Source organism: Carassius gibelio, chromosome B9 (assembly GCF_023724105.1).
Source record: "Carassius gibelio isolate Cgi1373 ecotype wild population from Czech Republic chromosome B9, carGib1.2-hapl.c, whole genome shotgun sequence".
Classification (NCBI taxonomy): domain Eukaryota; kingdom Metazoa; phylum Chordata; class Actinopteri; order Cypriniformes; family Cyprinidae; genus Carassius; species Carassius gibelio.
The window spans coordinates 19,597,518-19,612,907 of NC_068404.1; the positions used below are offsets into that span (position 1 = coordinate 19,597,518).

At 38.1% G+C, this 15,390-nt stretch overlaps 2 protein-coding genes across 15 annotated transcripts in view; both read right to left on the bottom strand.

The window, feature by feature from the left end:
• caska (calcium/calmodulin-dependent serine protein kinase a) overlaps nucleotides 1–12,553 on the bottom strand; it is a 158,087-nt gene extending 145,534 nt beyond the window's left edge. For 9 of the 14 annotated variants that reach the window (XM_052564433.1, XM_052564422.1, XM_052564428.1 and 6 more), the window contains exon 1: nucleotides 11,872–12,552. In XM_052564433.1, the coding sequence (XP_052420393.1) occupies nucleotides 11,872–11,930 (59 nt within the window). In that variant the 5' untranslated portion in view covers nucleotides 11,931–12,552. Of the gene's footprint in view, nucleotides 1–11,871 lie in introns of all 14 variants that reach the window. The other 5 variants (XM_052564432.1, XM_052564429.1, XM_052564425.1 and 2 more) reach the window with 2 other exon arrangements.
• LOC127964300 (zinc finger BED domain-containing protein 4-like) lies at nucleotides 5,087–8,124 on the bottom strand. The gene is made up of 2 exons (XM_052564434.1): nucleotides 6,808–8,124; nucleotides 5,087–6,220 (listed from the first exon to the last, which is right to left on the bottom strand). Exons 1-2 carry the CDS (start codon nucleotides 7,827–7,829, stop codon nucleotides 5,725–5,727), a joined length of 1,518 nt encoding a protein of 505 aa, XP_052420394.1. The 5' UTR covers nucleotides 7,830–8,124; the 3' UTR covers nucleotides 5,087–5,724.
• Nucleotides 12,554–15,390: the final 2,837 nt, after the last annotated feature.

Genomic DNA, 15,390 nt, shown 5'->3' on the forward strand with positions numbered 1-15,390 from the left:
GCACCTGTATTTAATGTACCGTAAACTCTAGTGTGAAATCGCTGTCGCTTTCTCCCACACTCACGTAGAGAAAGAGAGAGATAGAGAGAGAGAGAGAGAACATTTAAACAATATTATTTGTTGCATTTCCCTGTCAAAATAGGTAGGCTATTTTATAAGCGAGTCTACAGAACAACTTACTGAAATGCTGTGTGTAAAAGCTCATTCAATGTTTTAAACTGCGGGAAACGTGTAAAGCTTATAAACATTTCAATGTAATATAAATTGGCCTCAGAATAACCTTTCGGTGTCCATTCGCTCATCAGTCAGCTAGAAAAATAACTATATCGAGGAGCATTTTGCTATAGTTATGCGCTATTGCATTTTAATATTTTTACTTAACCTGTTGTCTACATGTTTCAAAGAACCATCTCTTTCGCAACTTTTTATAATATAAGGAACCTTCTTTCTCCACAAATAGCCTTTTGTGAAATGTAAAGGTCCTTTAGATGTTAAAGGTCCTTTATGGAGCCATTTAGACAAAAAAGGTTCTTCTGTGGCATCATGAAGCCCCTTTATAAGCGTGTAAGACAACATTTATAAGATGCACTGAGGAGGAGCCCAAACTACACTCGCCAGGTGATGCTTAAAAGTTGTAACGGAAACAGGTCAATTTAGCTCAAAGGGAATCATTTAATAATTTAAAGGGAATTTGAACAGAATCACTGTTTCACGGCTGATCACTGAGACGCCCTGCGATTCACTGAACAAGCCGTTTAACATCAAATCTGCGCTGGATATTTATATCCAAACTATAGTGAAAACTATCAATTAGCACAGTAACAAGATCGGCAGTTTAAGACATTAACTTGTAAGCACAAAACACAAGATACTTCTCTTTTCAATATGAATAAGGCTTTATTAGATAAATCTAAGACATATAAACTAATCGAACACATAAACGCACGCACTCACACATTCACACAAGTTGCAGGAAGATCGAAAGTTAGGGAAAGATGAGTTTAAGAGAATGGAAATATGGAATCCCAAGTTTACAGCAATACGTTAAATTGCATAGACATGAACAACCATCAATCATGTAATTAGCCCTCGCATTGAGATCCTCATTGGGGTTAAAATTATATTAGATACACCAGTACAAATGTCTGAGGGTACATTGCCTTGGTTTCCGATGTCGCTGATTGGCTAGAAGTTCAGTAGTCGCTGAAATTACGTCTTGGGGAGCCCGTGCTTGGGCGTTGATTGAAGATGCAGAGTTGTGTGGCTGGTTGAAGTTGAACTCGACGTTACAAACTTAATTCAGAACACGAAACTCTCAAACGGAAAAGAAAAGAAATAAAGTTTGACGAGACAAGGTGGTGTTTCTTCTCATCGTGACTGAGTAGCAGCAGGCTTGCAGGCTGAAGCACGCTGCAACCGCGCTCAAAGAATAGTGATTAAAAAAAAACATGGCTAATAGCAGAAAACACAGCTAGAGACTAAAAGCAAAGATTTTATGGTGTCCTAAGTATTTAAACTGGCCTGTTGGCCACACCTCAAATGTTGTCTTGACCAATCAGAAATTGTCTTGGCTCGGGGGTATCATAAATCATATGTTTATCTTACCAAGCATGTGGTCCGAATTTTCCTGCCTTGCAGGGTCTAATTTTGGACATGATTCCTATTACCAGGTTATGATATATTTGACAAATAAATGATTGTCAGGACAATATCAAGCAAGCAGATTCGATCACACACATACCAAACATAATTATGAACCATTAAGCTATGCCATAGTTATTAAAAAACATACACAATAAGTGATTATAACATGATAGTCATATGTGTGGGTTACACATAAATGAATATGGAGTGAAGCGATGGACTGATTCATTTAGAAGTCTTTTTGAGTTCATTCTGGTCCATATATATATGTACAAAAAGACATTTTCTTTGTCATTCTCTGACATAGGGATGTTCTGTGGAGAGCAGAGGATACAAGCCCCCCCCCCCCTTAGGAATTTCAGTCTGGATTTGCTAGGTGGGGGGGAAGTCAATGGAAGTGTTTAACTCATGGGTTTCCATGTGATGTCCAGCGTTGCATTTCGATTACGAACAACATATCTGACAATCTCTTCTGTGAATTAAAATTGTCAATAATTGTTCTAGTGGTGTTAATGTTGAAAGCTGTTGTGTGAACAAGTTGTTTGGTTGGTTGGTTATCTTCCTTGGGACTTGTGGCACAGAATGTTTTATGACTTCCTGAGGAATTCGGCTCGTGTTCCAAACACTGCTTTGATAGACTCTTTGATTTGTCTGGTTCGACTCATTTCTGTTACAAAGTCTTCTAAACAAACTACATTAAGCAATGCAGTTTAAACAGAATGTCCATGAAAACACAAGAAATTAAAATTCAATACATGGTACAAAAAATAGTGTGCTTGAAGAAGGAATATGACGAAATGCAGAGGAAACCGTCTCCGTTCACGTTTAATTTCACAGTGCATCCTAACAACATTAAAGGAAGGTAAAATTTGGTAAAACCTGAGGGACAATGCCTTCACTAAATAACAACCTGCTGTCTGCATCCACCATGGCACAGATTGCCAAAACTCAACTCATAACAACATAAAGCTGAAATAAGTCACAACACTGTCAAACTTAATCACACTCCCAAAATTTTGCTCAAAGCTAGATGCTCAAGCAAGCCGATTCTGTGATCTTACCCTCTCATCTGGGTCAGTGTGTCAGTCAGCCTTGAAACAAAGTCAGTGACACACTCTTACTGACCTCATTACCCCCCTTCCCACGCTCATAAAAAAAACACTATTAAAGACAACATGCTTATAAGCATGCTGTTAATTTACATTTTAACACTTGTTTTGAGGGGTTGAGGTGAAGTGTGGGGGGAGCTTGCCTTTATTACAAGATTTTTCTTCTGCAGCTAGGGATAAATGAAGGTCAATTACTTATGGTTTGTGGTGCTTTCACAACAGGATCCAGCAGAATCCTGGGGGTTTATGAGACCGGGATAGTTTGATTTGTTCTCAGTGGGGACTAACCTGCAGGAAACCGTGTCAAAGTTATCTATGGCTCTCACTCTCAGTGGACAAAAGAAAACTGTATGAAAAGGTTTCTTAAGGACAAATATGTTATATCAAATACCTGGATGTTAAAACTTTCCTAGACTCACACAGTAGTCTTTAGAATTTAAACACTTGAAGCGTGTTTTGCTAGGCTGCACTGCCAGGTCTAACAGAGCTAAATCTGCTGTGCAGCACACTGTGGCCTAAAACTCTTGTTCAGGCTGCTTGATGATGGTTTCATGCATCAGCAAATCTCAATCAGACTGCTAAGATGCTCTGGCACCATTCTGAGACTACTAAAGCAATAGAGCATAAACAACACGATTAGGGATGCACGATATTGGATTTTGGCCGATATTCGATATGCCGATATTTTCTAAATAATTTTGGCCGATGCCGATACCGATATATATAAACATTTTCGCCTGATATATTTAAACTTTAATTTTACTGAAGAGAAATCCATGTATCTCTTCTGTATTGATTCTACCATAAATGTATTATTTTACAAATGTAGACAGACATTCACACCTGAAAAACAGGTCAATTATTTCACTTGGAGAATATCGGTTTGGCTCATCGGCAGAAATTTTTATATCGGCCGATACCGATGATGGTCATTTTAAGCTTTTATCGGCCGATACCGATGTTGTGCCGATATTATCGTGCATCCCTAAACACGATCACTCTGGACTTAAAGCCCACCACTTGGAAGTAGTACATTACAGTAGATGACCAGTAACAATATATACAGAGCCAAATTCAGTCACTTTATCCAGCTCTGTGCTTTGGCATACTACTAGTGTCCGCACCTAATAGTTTGCAAAGCCATCTGCCATGGCTGTAAAAAAACAATGAATAGATTTCCAAACATCTGTCCTGAACATGAGAATGTAAAAAATAAACAAATGTCAGTTTTGCTTTGAATAACACAATATAAACGGCTACTTGGAAGGTAGCAGCTTTCAGTGTTTAACAAACATACCGAGAGGTCAGACAAAATATAACAATGAAATATGGCACTGCTGGCTGGTTCATTTACCCTGACTCTTTGTCCTGTGCTGTATTAGCAATCTGTGCCGTTTATAATAACAGACATAAACACAGCACGTGCACACACCCACATCTTTTATTGAGCTTATGGCAAGCTCATGCTAAATGACTGAAAGACTAGCCGAATCACTTGTGTTGCTCACGCTACGCAACAAGATTTCTTCTCACCTGTCGTCATCTTGTCATAGCTGCGTGCATACTACACAACACAATGCTAACAAGGTGCACACACTACAAAACATTCAGTAAAGAGGCGTTCCCAATAATCAGTGAAAATAAGTCTTCTCTAATTTTCTCGAGAAATTACAGCGATTGTAGGCCATTTCTTCAAGCAAGGACGATCAACTGGCCCTTCAATTGGTCTGTGCACTTATTTTACCCCGAAAATGTTGATTGACTTGTTTTCCTGTCCAATAAATTTGTAATGGTGTCGGTTACGTTCAATAAAAAACACACACATGGCCTATTCTCAAGTCCATTTAAAGTTTAATTTTTTGAACAGTTGTTTGAAATGCATTGAATCATTTTTTTAAATAGTCTTGGAGATTTTTGAATTGCTTAAATCATAAATGCAGCCGGGTTGAAGCCTGCACTGATGTTTTTGTTATGGCAGCCGTCCCCTCTGCACATATACTTTTTGCTTTTTGCTGTTTGTTATTCTGCACGAAACGTCATGCCAATAAATAATAAATATTGCTGACTTGTGCGTTTGCAGCACTCTCTTTACGCTCGTCCCTTATTTGACGTTGAAAAAGGAAACGTCTTTTTTTTAGTCATGCAAAATCGATTTTACAATCGATTCAATGAACACTTATGTCTTAAAAATCGAAAATGATTTTTTCACAAAAGTGACAGCCCTACTTGTGACTAATCAAAGGGTGCCAATGTGAGTGTGCACACTGACAGATGTGCAAAATGCCAGGCGTAAAAGCATAATTTAAAAAATATATATATTTTAAAACTAGGGGTGCTCCGATCTGGATTTTTGGGGCCGATCACCGATCCCCGATTGCTGGAAGCTGTATCCCCCGATACCGATACCGATCACCGATTACAGGGTCTATTTGAAGCCTTCTATTTATCATGTAGCATAATTTTTTTTAACAATATTTAACAACAATGCACATTAAGTATTACAATTAAGAGAAGACAACGCATCATGAATTGACAACTGTGTATTTATTTGGAAGCAACATTTCCAACAAATTAACTTAGCAGCATGTGTTTGGTTATTAGGAACAACTTAGGACTTGACTAATACAACTTTCCTGGAAAATATATAAATAAAATAAGATAAGACATAACATCTGAGTCTTTAAATTTAGCTTTAGGCTACTTTTAAAACTGCAACAAAAAAGGCTATAACCAAAATATTGTTTTAAGTCAGTCAGACATTGGTTATTGTAAAACACCATTTCAAGGAGCACAGGTAGTAAAGTGCACAGCAACAAAACATTCTAATAACTAACAACTTCCTTATCTGTATATCTATAACAGCTTTCTGAGATGCTCATTCAGATTTTGTGGGCATTTAGGGAGGTAGAGAGAGGAAGAGAGAGGTAGAAAAAGAGAGAGGGGGGATAGAGATTATTAGATTGCCCAAAGCTTACTTCTTAAGCATCAATGGCAGATTTTTCTTTATAAATATAAGCATCTCTGCATTTTTGGCTGACAGCTTGTTCCTCTTCTCATCAATAATATTCCCTGCTGTGCTAAAAAGTCGTTCGCTATCAACACTTGTACACGGTGCACAGAGGTAGGTGCGTGCTGCTTGTGCGAGAGCGGGAAAGCGGCTTTTATTGTTCTGCCAGTAAACAAGTGGCTGTCCACTTTGAGCGATAACTGGCTCTGACAGGTAGAAATTCAATTGCAATGATGCTGAGCTGCTGTTTTCACTGCTACCACATTCCTGATCTCCACCCAACAACTCAGCATACATAGCATGCAAGGAGCCGGTTCGTGGTACTTTCTCTGGGGGTCCGGACCCGCTTGCAGCCAAACTCGCCTCACCATCCTGCTGCTCCAATCCAGTGGCCAGGACATTAGAAAGCAGTCCACGTATCTGGGGCTTGACTGCGTCAGAAAAATATCTGTCTTTGTACCTTTTATTTACAAGAAAACAAAACATTCATTAATTTATTTAAATTGAATTTGAATTTGTCAAAAATCAGAATCAAAAATACTTTAATTATTGGGTTACAGTTGCTACATGTTAGAAAAGAAATATGTAACAGCACAGAGAAATTACAAGAAAAATGGAAAATCTATACTAAGAAAATGTTCTATTATTTAATTTTGAAGGTTATGATTGGCTCTTGCTATGATTAGTCAGCCTAGCATACTCCAAAAAATATGCTTTTTTTATTATTATTATTAATATTATTAATAACTCTTCTAAATGCTCATGTTTACAGCAAATTTAACAGAATTTGAAGGAAATACCAGCCTACCCAAAATAACACAATTACACTATTTCAGTAATAATAGCTTCTTGTATCAATCATTTAGACCAAATATGCCTATTCTTGCTATATGAATTAAGGAGCTTACTAGAATAGTCAAAAATATATATATTTTTATCAGTTATGAATTAAAACGTTTGAAATACTCATTTGCATGCTCTTTAATTCGCTCTGACGCGCGCGCGCACACACTCACACAAACAAATGTGTAAAATAAGTTTTCTCACCTCGGATCGAGGATTGTAGCAATGCTATACAGGCGCTCACATTCAATGTCACGGAATCTTTTCTGGACAGCTTCCAACAACGTGGCTTTTGAAGTTTTTACACCGTGGTCAGTCTCTGCTGTCTTCTCAAGAAGACGAGTTAAAGCTCTGATGGATGGTATAACATCTGCAGCCGATGCAGTGGATGAGCTGATCTGCTGCGTGAGCTCTTCAAATGGGGCGAGTAGCGAAATCATGTTTTCAACTAATTTCCACTGGCTACTGGTGAACATGGAGGGTAAGTCATAGTCGGCTACATAAGCACACAGGGCACGTTTCTGTTCCAGCAGACTCTGCAGCATGTATACAGTACTGTTCCACCTGGTAGGTACATCTTGCTGTAGTCTCTTGATAGGCTGGCCCAGTTGTTTCTGAATACTTTGAAGTCGTGAGTAAGCAAGCGGGGAGTGTTTGAAATGACCGACGATGCGTCTTCCAGAAGCGATTATATCAGCGATGCTGCGTTGTGACATGACTCCCTCGGTCACGGCGAGCTGGAGTGAATGCGCCATGCACGGCAGGCTGGGTAGATTGGCATCCCTCATGGCCTTTTCCATGTTCTTTGCGTTATCCCTTAGAATAACATGCACTTTTTCCTTCGGGATTCCCCATGCTTGAAACATGTCGCTGAATGCAGCAACAAGAGCCTCTGCGGTGTGTGACCCTGAAAACTCTTGAGAATGTAGAACAACTTTTTGTAGTTCGAAGTTTTGATTAATGAACTGCGCAGTGAGGCTCAACATGGACATGGGGCATACACTCGCACTCCAAATGTCACTAGTGAAACCAATCGATGTTATGTTGTCCTTCATAAGGCTGTCGACATATGTAAACACGGTTTGGTATAACTGCGGCAGGCACACATCAGTGAAATATTTACGCCCTGGCAGAGTGTAACGTGAATCTAAATAGGACATGAGTCGCTGGAAACCTTCGTCTTCCACAACAGACAGAGGCTGGTGATCTAGGCAAATGAATTCCATTATTTTGTCTGATATCTCTTTATGCTTCTTACTGTCCCTGCTGTAGGGTTGCTTTCTTTGAAATGTCTCTGTTACTGACAGCTGAGTGAGTGGCGCTTGAGTTGCTGAACAGTCTCGCTCTCTCTTTGCGCTAGCTAACTTTGAAAACTGCTCATATTCCTTTACGTGACTAACCTTCAAATGTCTGATGAGGTTGGTGGTGTTAAAATGTTTTGCGTGCTTTCCGCCTCGTGGGATTTGCTTGGTACACACGTTGCAGATTGCTAATGTATTATCTTTTTCGCACACCACGTAGAATTGCCAGACCGGTGAAGCCATTTTTAGCACCGCGTAAAAAAATCGTCTCGCGAGTTTTGCGTCATCTGATCGGCTTTTCTGGATCGGCCTTTATAGAGACGGCCGATCAAACATCCAAAAGCTATTATCGGCCGATTATGATCGGCGACCGATCAATCGGAGCACCCTTATTTAAAACTGGCCGAGTTAAAAACTGGCCGACCAATGAGATTGCTGCTTTTGTTCACATGCCTGGAGCTGCTGAGTTACAGTAAAACACGACTTGGTGGCGCTCAAACACAAAATGGTCTTGTTGCGCACACATTGATACCTAACTATAAAGAGGAAGTAAACGTAGACAAAGATACATTGAGGCAAGATGAATGTAGAGCTCCTGGTCTCATAGGTGTCTGAACACAAAGGGCTTTATGACAAACGCAACAGCGACTACAAAAATGCGAGAGGCTGTGAGTGATGTGACGGTATATAAATGCACATTCATTCACAATGTACAAATGAAGCTTTTAATGTGATTTAAACTTTAAAAGTACATTAAAATAGAAACAACACAAAAGTTATTCAACATGGAAAGCAAAGGAAATGTAGTAACTAAATAATTTCCCCAGATAATTGCTTTGTAGGGCTGCGGGACACAGGACAGAAAGGCCATCCTTGTTAATTCATCCCTTTTACTTATTAATTTGTGGCAACTGTCCATGTTTCATTAATTTTGCTCCCTAAATAACCCATGATTTAACTGAAATAAGGGAACAAATTAATAAATCGAGCAAATTCTTAATTCATGAAATCTTTCATTTGCCTTTCCATGTTTACCACAGAAAGAGATGCGAAAACATTGTGCGAAAACAGTGATTAAAAGTGAAAGATAATAAAATAAACCTGCGAAATTAGAGGGTTAGACTGTAAAGATTTAGATTTAGGAACAGAAACAATGCCTAAATGTTATTGAATTTGTGGAAATTTGTGACCAACCGGCAAACCAGAACAAAACGACATAAGTGAAGGCCATAGGCTCGAACGGCATCCAGAGGCATGGTCGCGATCTAATATTTTCCAGTTAACCTATTATTCCTCTAATAAACAAAGCTTTTATACCACACTTGTCATAATCAGAGCTTATAATTTGTAAATAAATCATTGCTGGATTCAAAACAGCAATTAAAAGGCTGTGACTGACACTGACAATACGTTTTCCAGGAGCATTCAATGATGTTACTAAATGGTGACGCCGCAACAAGCATCGGTCACGAGTTTCTGCGTGTACCTAACTAGGGCACAGGTTCTCAAGCCCTGGGACAAAATGGGATGCTTTAAGTAAAATGTATTGCTTATATAAGTAATAAGCCTTACATAAAAATAACAATTTGTTTTCATTATTTATTATTTTTCACGTGCCGATAATATCAAACAGGTTTGAAAATGTCATAGCGTCTGTTATAGTTCAAGACAGGTTTGGATCACATTGCTGACCTGCTCATACTTAACGAGCACTGATTTGGTCAAAATCCGTGTCACTGTCCGTGACTAAATCCAGCCCAAAATCCTGTGGTGTGAGCATGGCTTCACATTGGCCTAGGGAGGGAAGCAGTGTCAGTCGGAGTGTACCTGCTTAATGGACAGCATCCTCTTTCCTTTCTTTACCTCCAAACACCATTATGAGGCCTCAGGGTAGCCACGAAACAAGAAAGTGGATCACAGACAGTGACAAGCCACAGAGACAGATAAAAAGGATTTCAATTTTGTGTGTGTACTGTATGTGCATCACTTTGAAAGAAAATGAATCGGTCCATGGCAGAACAACCTTGTAAGGCCCTGTAAACAAAACTTACAGTACTACAGGTATTTTTTTTTTTTAAACAAGGCAGAGGTAAATATATCCTTGTATCTAAATATACGATATGAAAACAGTCCATCAACAGAGTTTCTCTTTTTTTCACTGGCAAATTTTGATTGCCTGAATATTTTTAAACCCAAATTTTTATAATATGCACCTAAATATAGTTTAAGCAGAATCCACCGCAATGCATATGCTAACTATATGTTGTTTTGTAATTATGAGACAGCTACATGTACCAAACTGCTTCTAATTACAAACTCTGAGTACCAGAGTGCCATGTTGGGAGCTCTAATTACATGGTATTGGAAAAGTACATGCATTATATTCTTTACATCAAAACTCAAGCAAACACTTGCATATCAGTGACAGCTGGAGAAAAACCTGGTTATATAACACAAAAATATGAGATTGTCTTATAACAACAATAGTTCCACAAATACATCTACAACCTGAAGATAACTGTGTTTCGGTTTTATATGAAAGGATCCAGGCCTGCTGATACATGTGAAGTGCCCTTCACATCAAAAAGTCACCAAACTCGTAATGTGGCTTAACAAAGCATTCAATCAGAAACAACTTTAATCTCTATGGTGTTAGATCCCTATAGCTTTATTCCCTAAAAGGTTCATTTATTATTACTTTAAGCCTGGCTACAGCTGTACTACTATTGCATTGATGTGACACTTACCACAAATATCGGTCAACTAGGTACCACTAACAAAAATATATTTTATTTTGTGTGAAAGAAAGTGTTTCTAAATGTTACAGATAATTGGTGTGACTGATTTTTATTAACTTCTCAAATCTGTTATCTGTTGTTCGATATTGAGTCCAACAATAATGACCATAACAATGAGCAAAACAAATAATATAAAACTTAATTATTAGAATAGACATACATACATACATACATACATATACATATATATATATACATATATATATATATACATATATATATATATACATATATATATATACATATATATATATACATATATATATATATATATATATATATATATATATATATATATATATATATGTATGTGTGTGTATATATATATATATATATATATATATATATACACATACACACACACATATATATATTGTGTCAAAGAGCAAAAGAAAATATTACAATCAGTACTGAATATACTTTTTTTTAGACACTTACTCCTCTTAACTAAATTAGTTAAGAAGCAACTAATTTGCTTCTTATATGTCATAAAAAAGCAGTCCATCTCTACCGAATGTTGGAGCAAATTACATTACATTGGATGAAACATTAATGCCCATTTTGGGACATTATTGCATTTTAAAAATTAAACAACTCATTATGATAGCCAGAACTCAAAAGACATCCAATACTGACCATTCAAAGTAAAAGACATGCAGTGGCTATTAACAATGACCAATAACATAACCACAGGCTAGCATGACTACAAGCACAAACCTGATTTCTGGATGTAAGTTAACACCCCAAATGTCAGGTGACACCTAAATCTCCTTTAAAAATGCATATGACACGGTTTATTCATCACAATCCTTTGCAGATATCATCAGTGCTGACAGCAATAAGTGTAGCTATGCAAAATCACTCCTGTTTTGTACACTGGTTGTGAATGATCTACCTGCATGAATGCTGAAAGTACAGACTTATCTCATCTCTCACACACGCCACTCCCATTCCTCCTGCTTCAGACAACATGCCGTTTTTGAAGAGTTAAGACTGGATGTATCTGTCATGTATGTTCGACAGCAGCACTGCACCACAACAACCGAAAGTGCAGTGACAACTATTATGCTCATCTGACATAAGACACAAAATGCAAAAGACGAAGCTCGAATTGCAGATGCACATTTGCTTGTGTTGCATTATAAAAGTAATCAAACCGTGACACTTACTTGCCAATGACCTCGCACAGCTCGTAAACATCTTCAAAGAGCACGTCGTCGTCGGCCATGGTCCAACAAGACCGGGGAATTTACACTCCACCAGAAAAATCCGTCCAAATGGTAAATATATCAGAGGATTACAGCGTAGATACTTCAGAGTACCAGGAACGTGCGGCGCCAAGAAACGCTGACAGCCGACGTTACCGCTCTCCAAATTCCGACAAACAGGAAATTATTGATTCCTGTCAGTTTTAATGAAAGGAAAAATATCCGTTGTTGGTTCGGTTGAAGCGGACGGACAGTAGTGAGCGCACGGTCCGTTTGACTCACTGTGCCCCACCTTCTCCTCCCTCTCTCCAGGCCCCCTTAACGTTAATCCCGCTTCCACTCGAGGCTGGGGGAATTCAAACGTTAAAAACAACTCCAAAATAATCGCTGTTGAAGTCAGAGAACCGAGTGGGTTAAGTCGACTAAACGCTAAACTAACTAACTCGATTCTGTCGAGCCCAAAAAAGAACTACACGCCGTTTCTGGGATAAAAATGTAGGCTGTTATTAAAAGTGCGCAGTTCAGTTGATTCTACTCATTCTACCCACGCGCAGGGCTTCGCTGAGACGCGCGAGGCTTTTCCCTGCTCGCCGCCGTTGCTCTAGTTCCCCGCACAACTCCAGCCAAGGGTTGCCAGGTCCTAGAGAAATTTCCAGCCAACGCTTTCTCAAAACCCGACCAAAAGGAACGAAAACTAGCCCAATTTTTGCCCTGTCCAATCACAGCTGAGAGCTGCTTTATTCCATAAATACCCTTTAAATAAACTTTTAGATTTTATTTATTCTATGTTTAGAATCTTAGCGAGACTTTGACATATAATATGTAGTATGTGCATATTATTTAATTTGTATTTTATTATTTTTATTTTAACCTTTCTTTCATTTTAATTCCCAGCACATTCATGATAAAATTTAAAATTAGGGCTGGGTGATATGGCCAGAAATATTATGACAATATTTTTTTTCATATTAAAATGTATTATCACACTATTCATTTACCATTATTATGGAAGGAAATGCTTTGAGAATGCATATAGGCATGACTTTTTTATAATAAAATATATAACAATTAATTAATTTACAACAAAAACATTGCAACTTTATTTTCAAATAAGATGCACGAAAAAACGGTAGCCTATGTTTGATATTAAAGCATGGATGAAAACTATTTTGATTGAATTATATTTCTTACAAATAATAGTAATAGTATTAGCCTATTATTTTGAGAAGTACTATATAATGGTAACATATTTCTGTAAAAAAAAATTGCACGTTTGTCGGGAAGATACGGTGAGCAGCTCTCTCGCAGAGGCTTTGGAGATGAAGTTCATGAAGTGCGAGGCAAATGCTGAAATGACTGTGAGCTTCACGTGTGTTTAGTTTGTAGACAAAACTATAACTTATAAGCAGACTTATAAGCGACATGTTTTGACTGGTTGTTGTCGTGTTTAATTCTGATGTCTAAAAAAGAAAACTTAAAGGGGGGGTGAAATGCTATTTCATGCATACTGAGTTTTTTACACTGTTAAAGAGTTGGATTCCCATGCTAAACATGGACAAAGTTTCAAAAATTAAGTTGTAAGTTTGAAGGAGTATTTTTGTTCCAAAAAAACCTCTTCTGGTTTGTCACAAGTTTCGGAAAGTTTTTTTCGAGTATGGCTCTGTGTGACGTTAGATGGAGCGGAATTTCCTTATATGGGTCCTAAGTGCGCGCTCTTCTGCCGGAAGAGCGCGCGCTCCCGTATAGCAGAGCACTGAGAGGCTGAGCACAGCCTGATCAGAGCGAGAGCGTCGCGAAAAGTCACAAAAGAAGTGTGTTTTTGGTTGCCAGGGCAAGACAACCCTGGACAGATTACCAAAAGAGAAACAGCATTAAGGGACCAGTGGATGGAGTTTATTTTTACAGAGCATCAACGGAGTTGTGCAAGTGTTTTTGTTTGTTCCCTGCATTTCGGATTGCACATTGTTTATTTCTTAAGGATAATGCAGTCCCAACGGAAAAGGGTCACGATTGTGTGTTGGAACCACATGCGGTGAGTAAAACTGCTTCAAATATCTCTGTGTTGTTAACTTAGCTCTCAGCGCATAAGCACATCAAGTAAACAACATGCAATGTTGTCATCAAACTGCACTTTCCACATGTACAGCTTAAAAAAAAAAGACGCCATAAAGTGGAACTTAGTCATTTTCCAAAACCGCTAAGCATATATATACAGTTTCAGTACATACCACATAGCATACCGCCTTTGCTGATGCTGCTCTTGTTAAATTTCAGCCTCTGGATCTGTGTCACAGCTTCCACATGCGCTCAACTCAAAAGCCTACTGGCGCTCGTGATTCTTTATCTCCGCCCAAAAGTCACGCCTCTAGGCGCTCGTGTTTTTCCGGGAAAAATCGGTACAGACTATCTTTCTCTTATAAATATAATAAAAATAAAGACTTTTTGGAGTTATGAAGGATGCAGTACTACTCTATAGGTACTCAAGATTAACAGGATATTGAGTGAAAACGAGCATTTCACCCCCCCTTTAACATCTGCTGTGCTCTGGGTGAAACTCAAGTTGTGATATGGCATCCTCTCCATTCTTAAGTTGCCAGGTATATATTACAAGTATAATACACATTAGTAGGATCTATTTTAATGTTTATTTGTATATAGATACACTTTAGGCAGCCGCGGTACATGATAAAAGTAGCCCAAAAATACGCAACATGTGGCTCTGCAATTTTCCCTGCGACTGCATTTTCAAAATAGTCCAAATGTGCGGGAAAACCGCGAACCTGGCAACATTGACTCCAGCGCTGCTGCTCCCAGTTTCCCGAAAACCCAAACTCCTCCCACTCAAGGTTATGAAACTGGATTCCTTCACGCCGTAATGGCTCCTGCAGGACTTTTGTATTCCGGAACTCATGCATAACCCATCACTACGGCTTGAGCCAAAATGACGAACAGGCGTCTCAGAAACTGTCTGCCAAACTGACCGTTTCTTAATACAGTGTGTGTACATTGATAGATGCGAAGCGTTCTACTTTTGGAAACCTTTTATTTACTAGCTATACGTCAATACAGAAAATGTGCAGTATATGAATATAATGTAATCTTTAAAAAGTATCTTTAAAAGTAATTGGAAGAGTGAAATTTTATTTTTTATCTAAAATAAATTAATTCGAATTTAAAGTAGGCTAGCCTACTAATAGCTATTAATAATAATGTTTAGATGTATTGGAACCATACTAATCCAAATCTAATCATTTAGTTAGTTAGTAGGCTATACTGTGTCATTTTATTTTTAATAATGGCCAAATTAAATAAAATTAATGGTTCTAATACACAGGTGAATAAAGATTACAAATATAAATTCATGGTATACCACGGTGTATTTGTAGTCCAATTCAAGGAAGCTGACTTAAGGTTGGCAAAGGCAGCAGATTGAAATGCATTACTCTGGGTTTTGTCTGCACTTTTTACATTAGTGCCTTT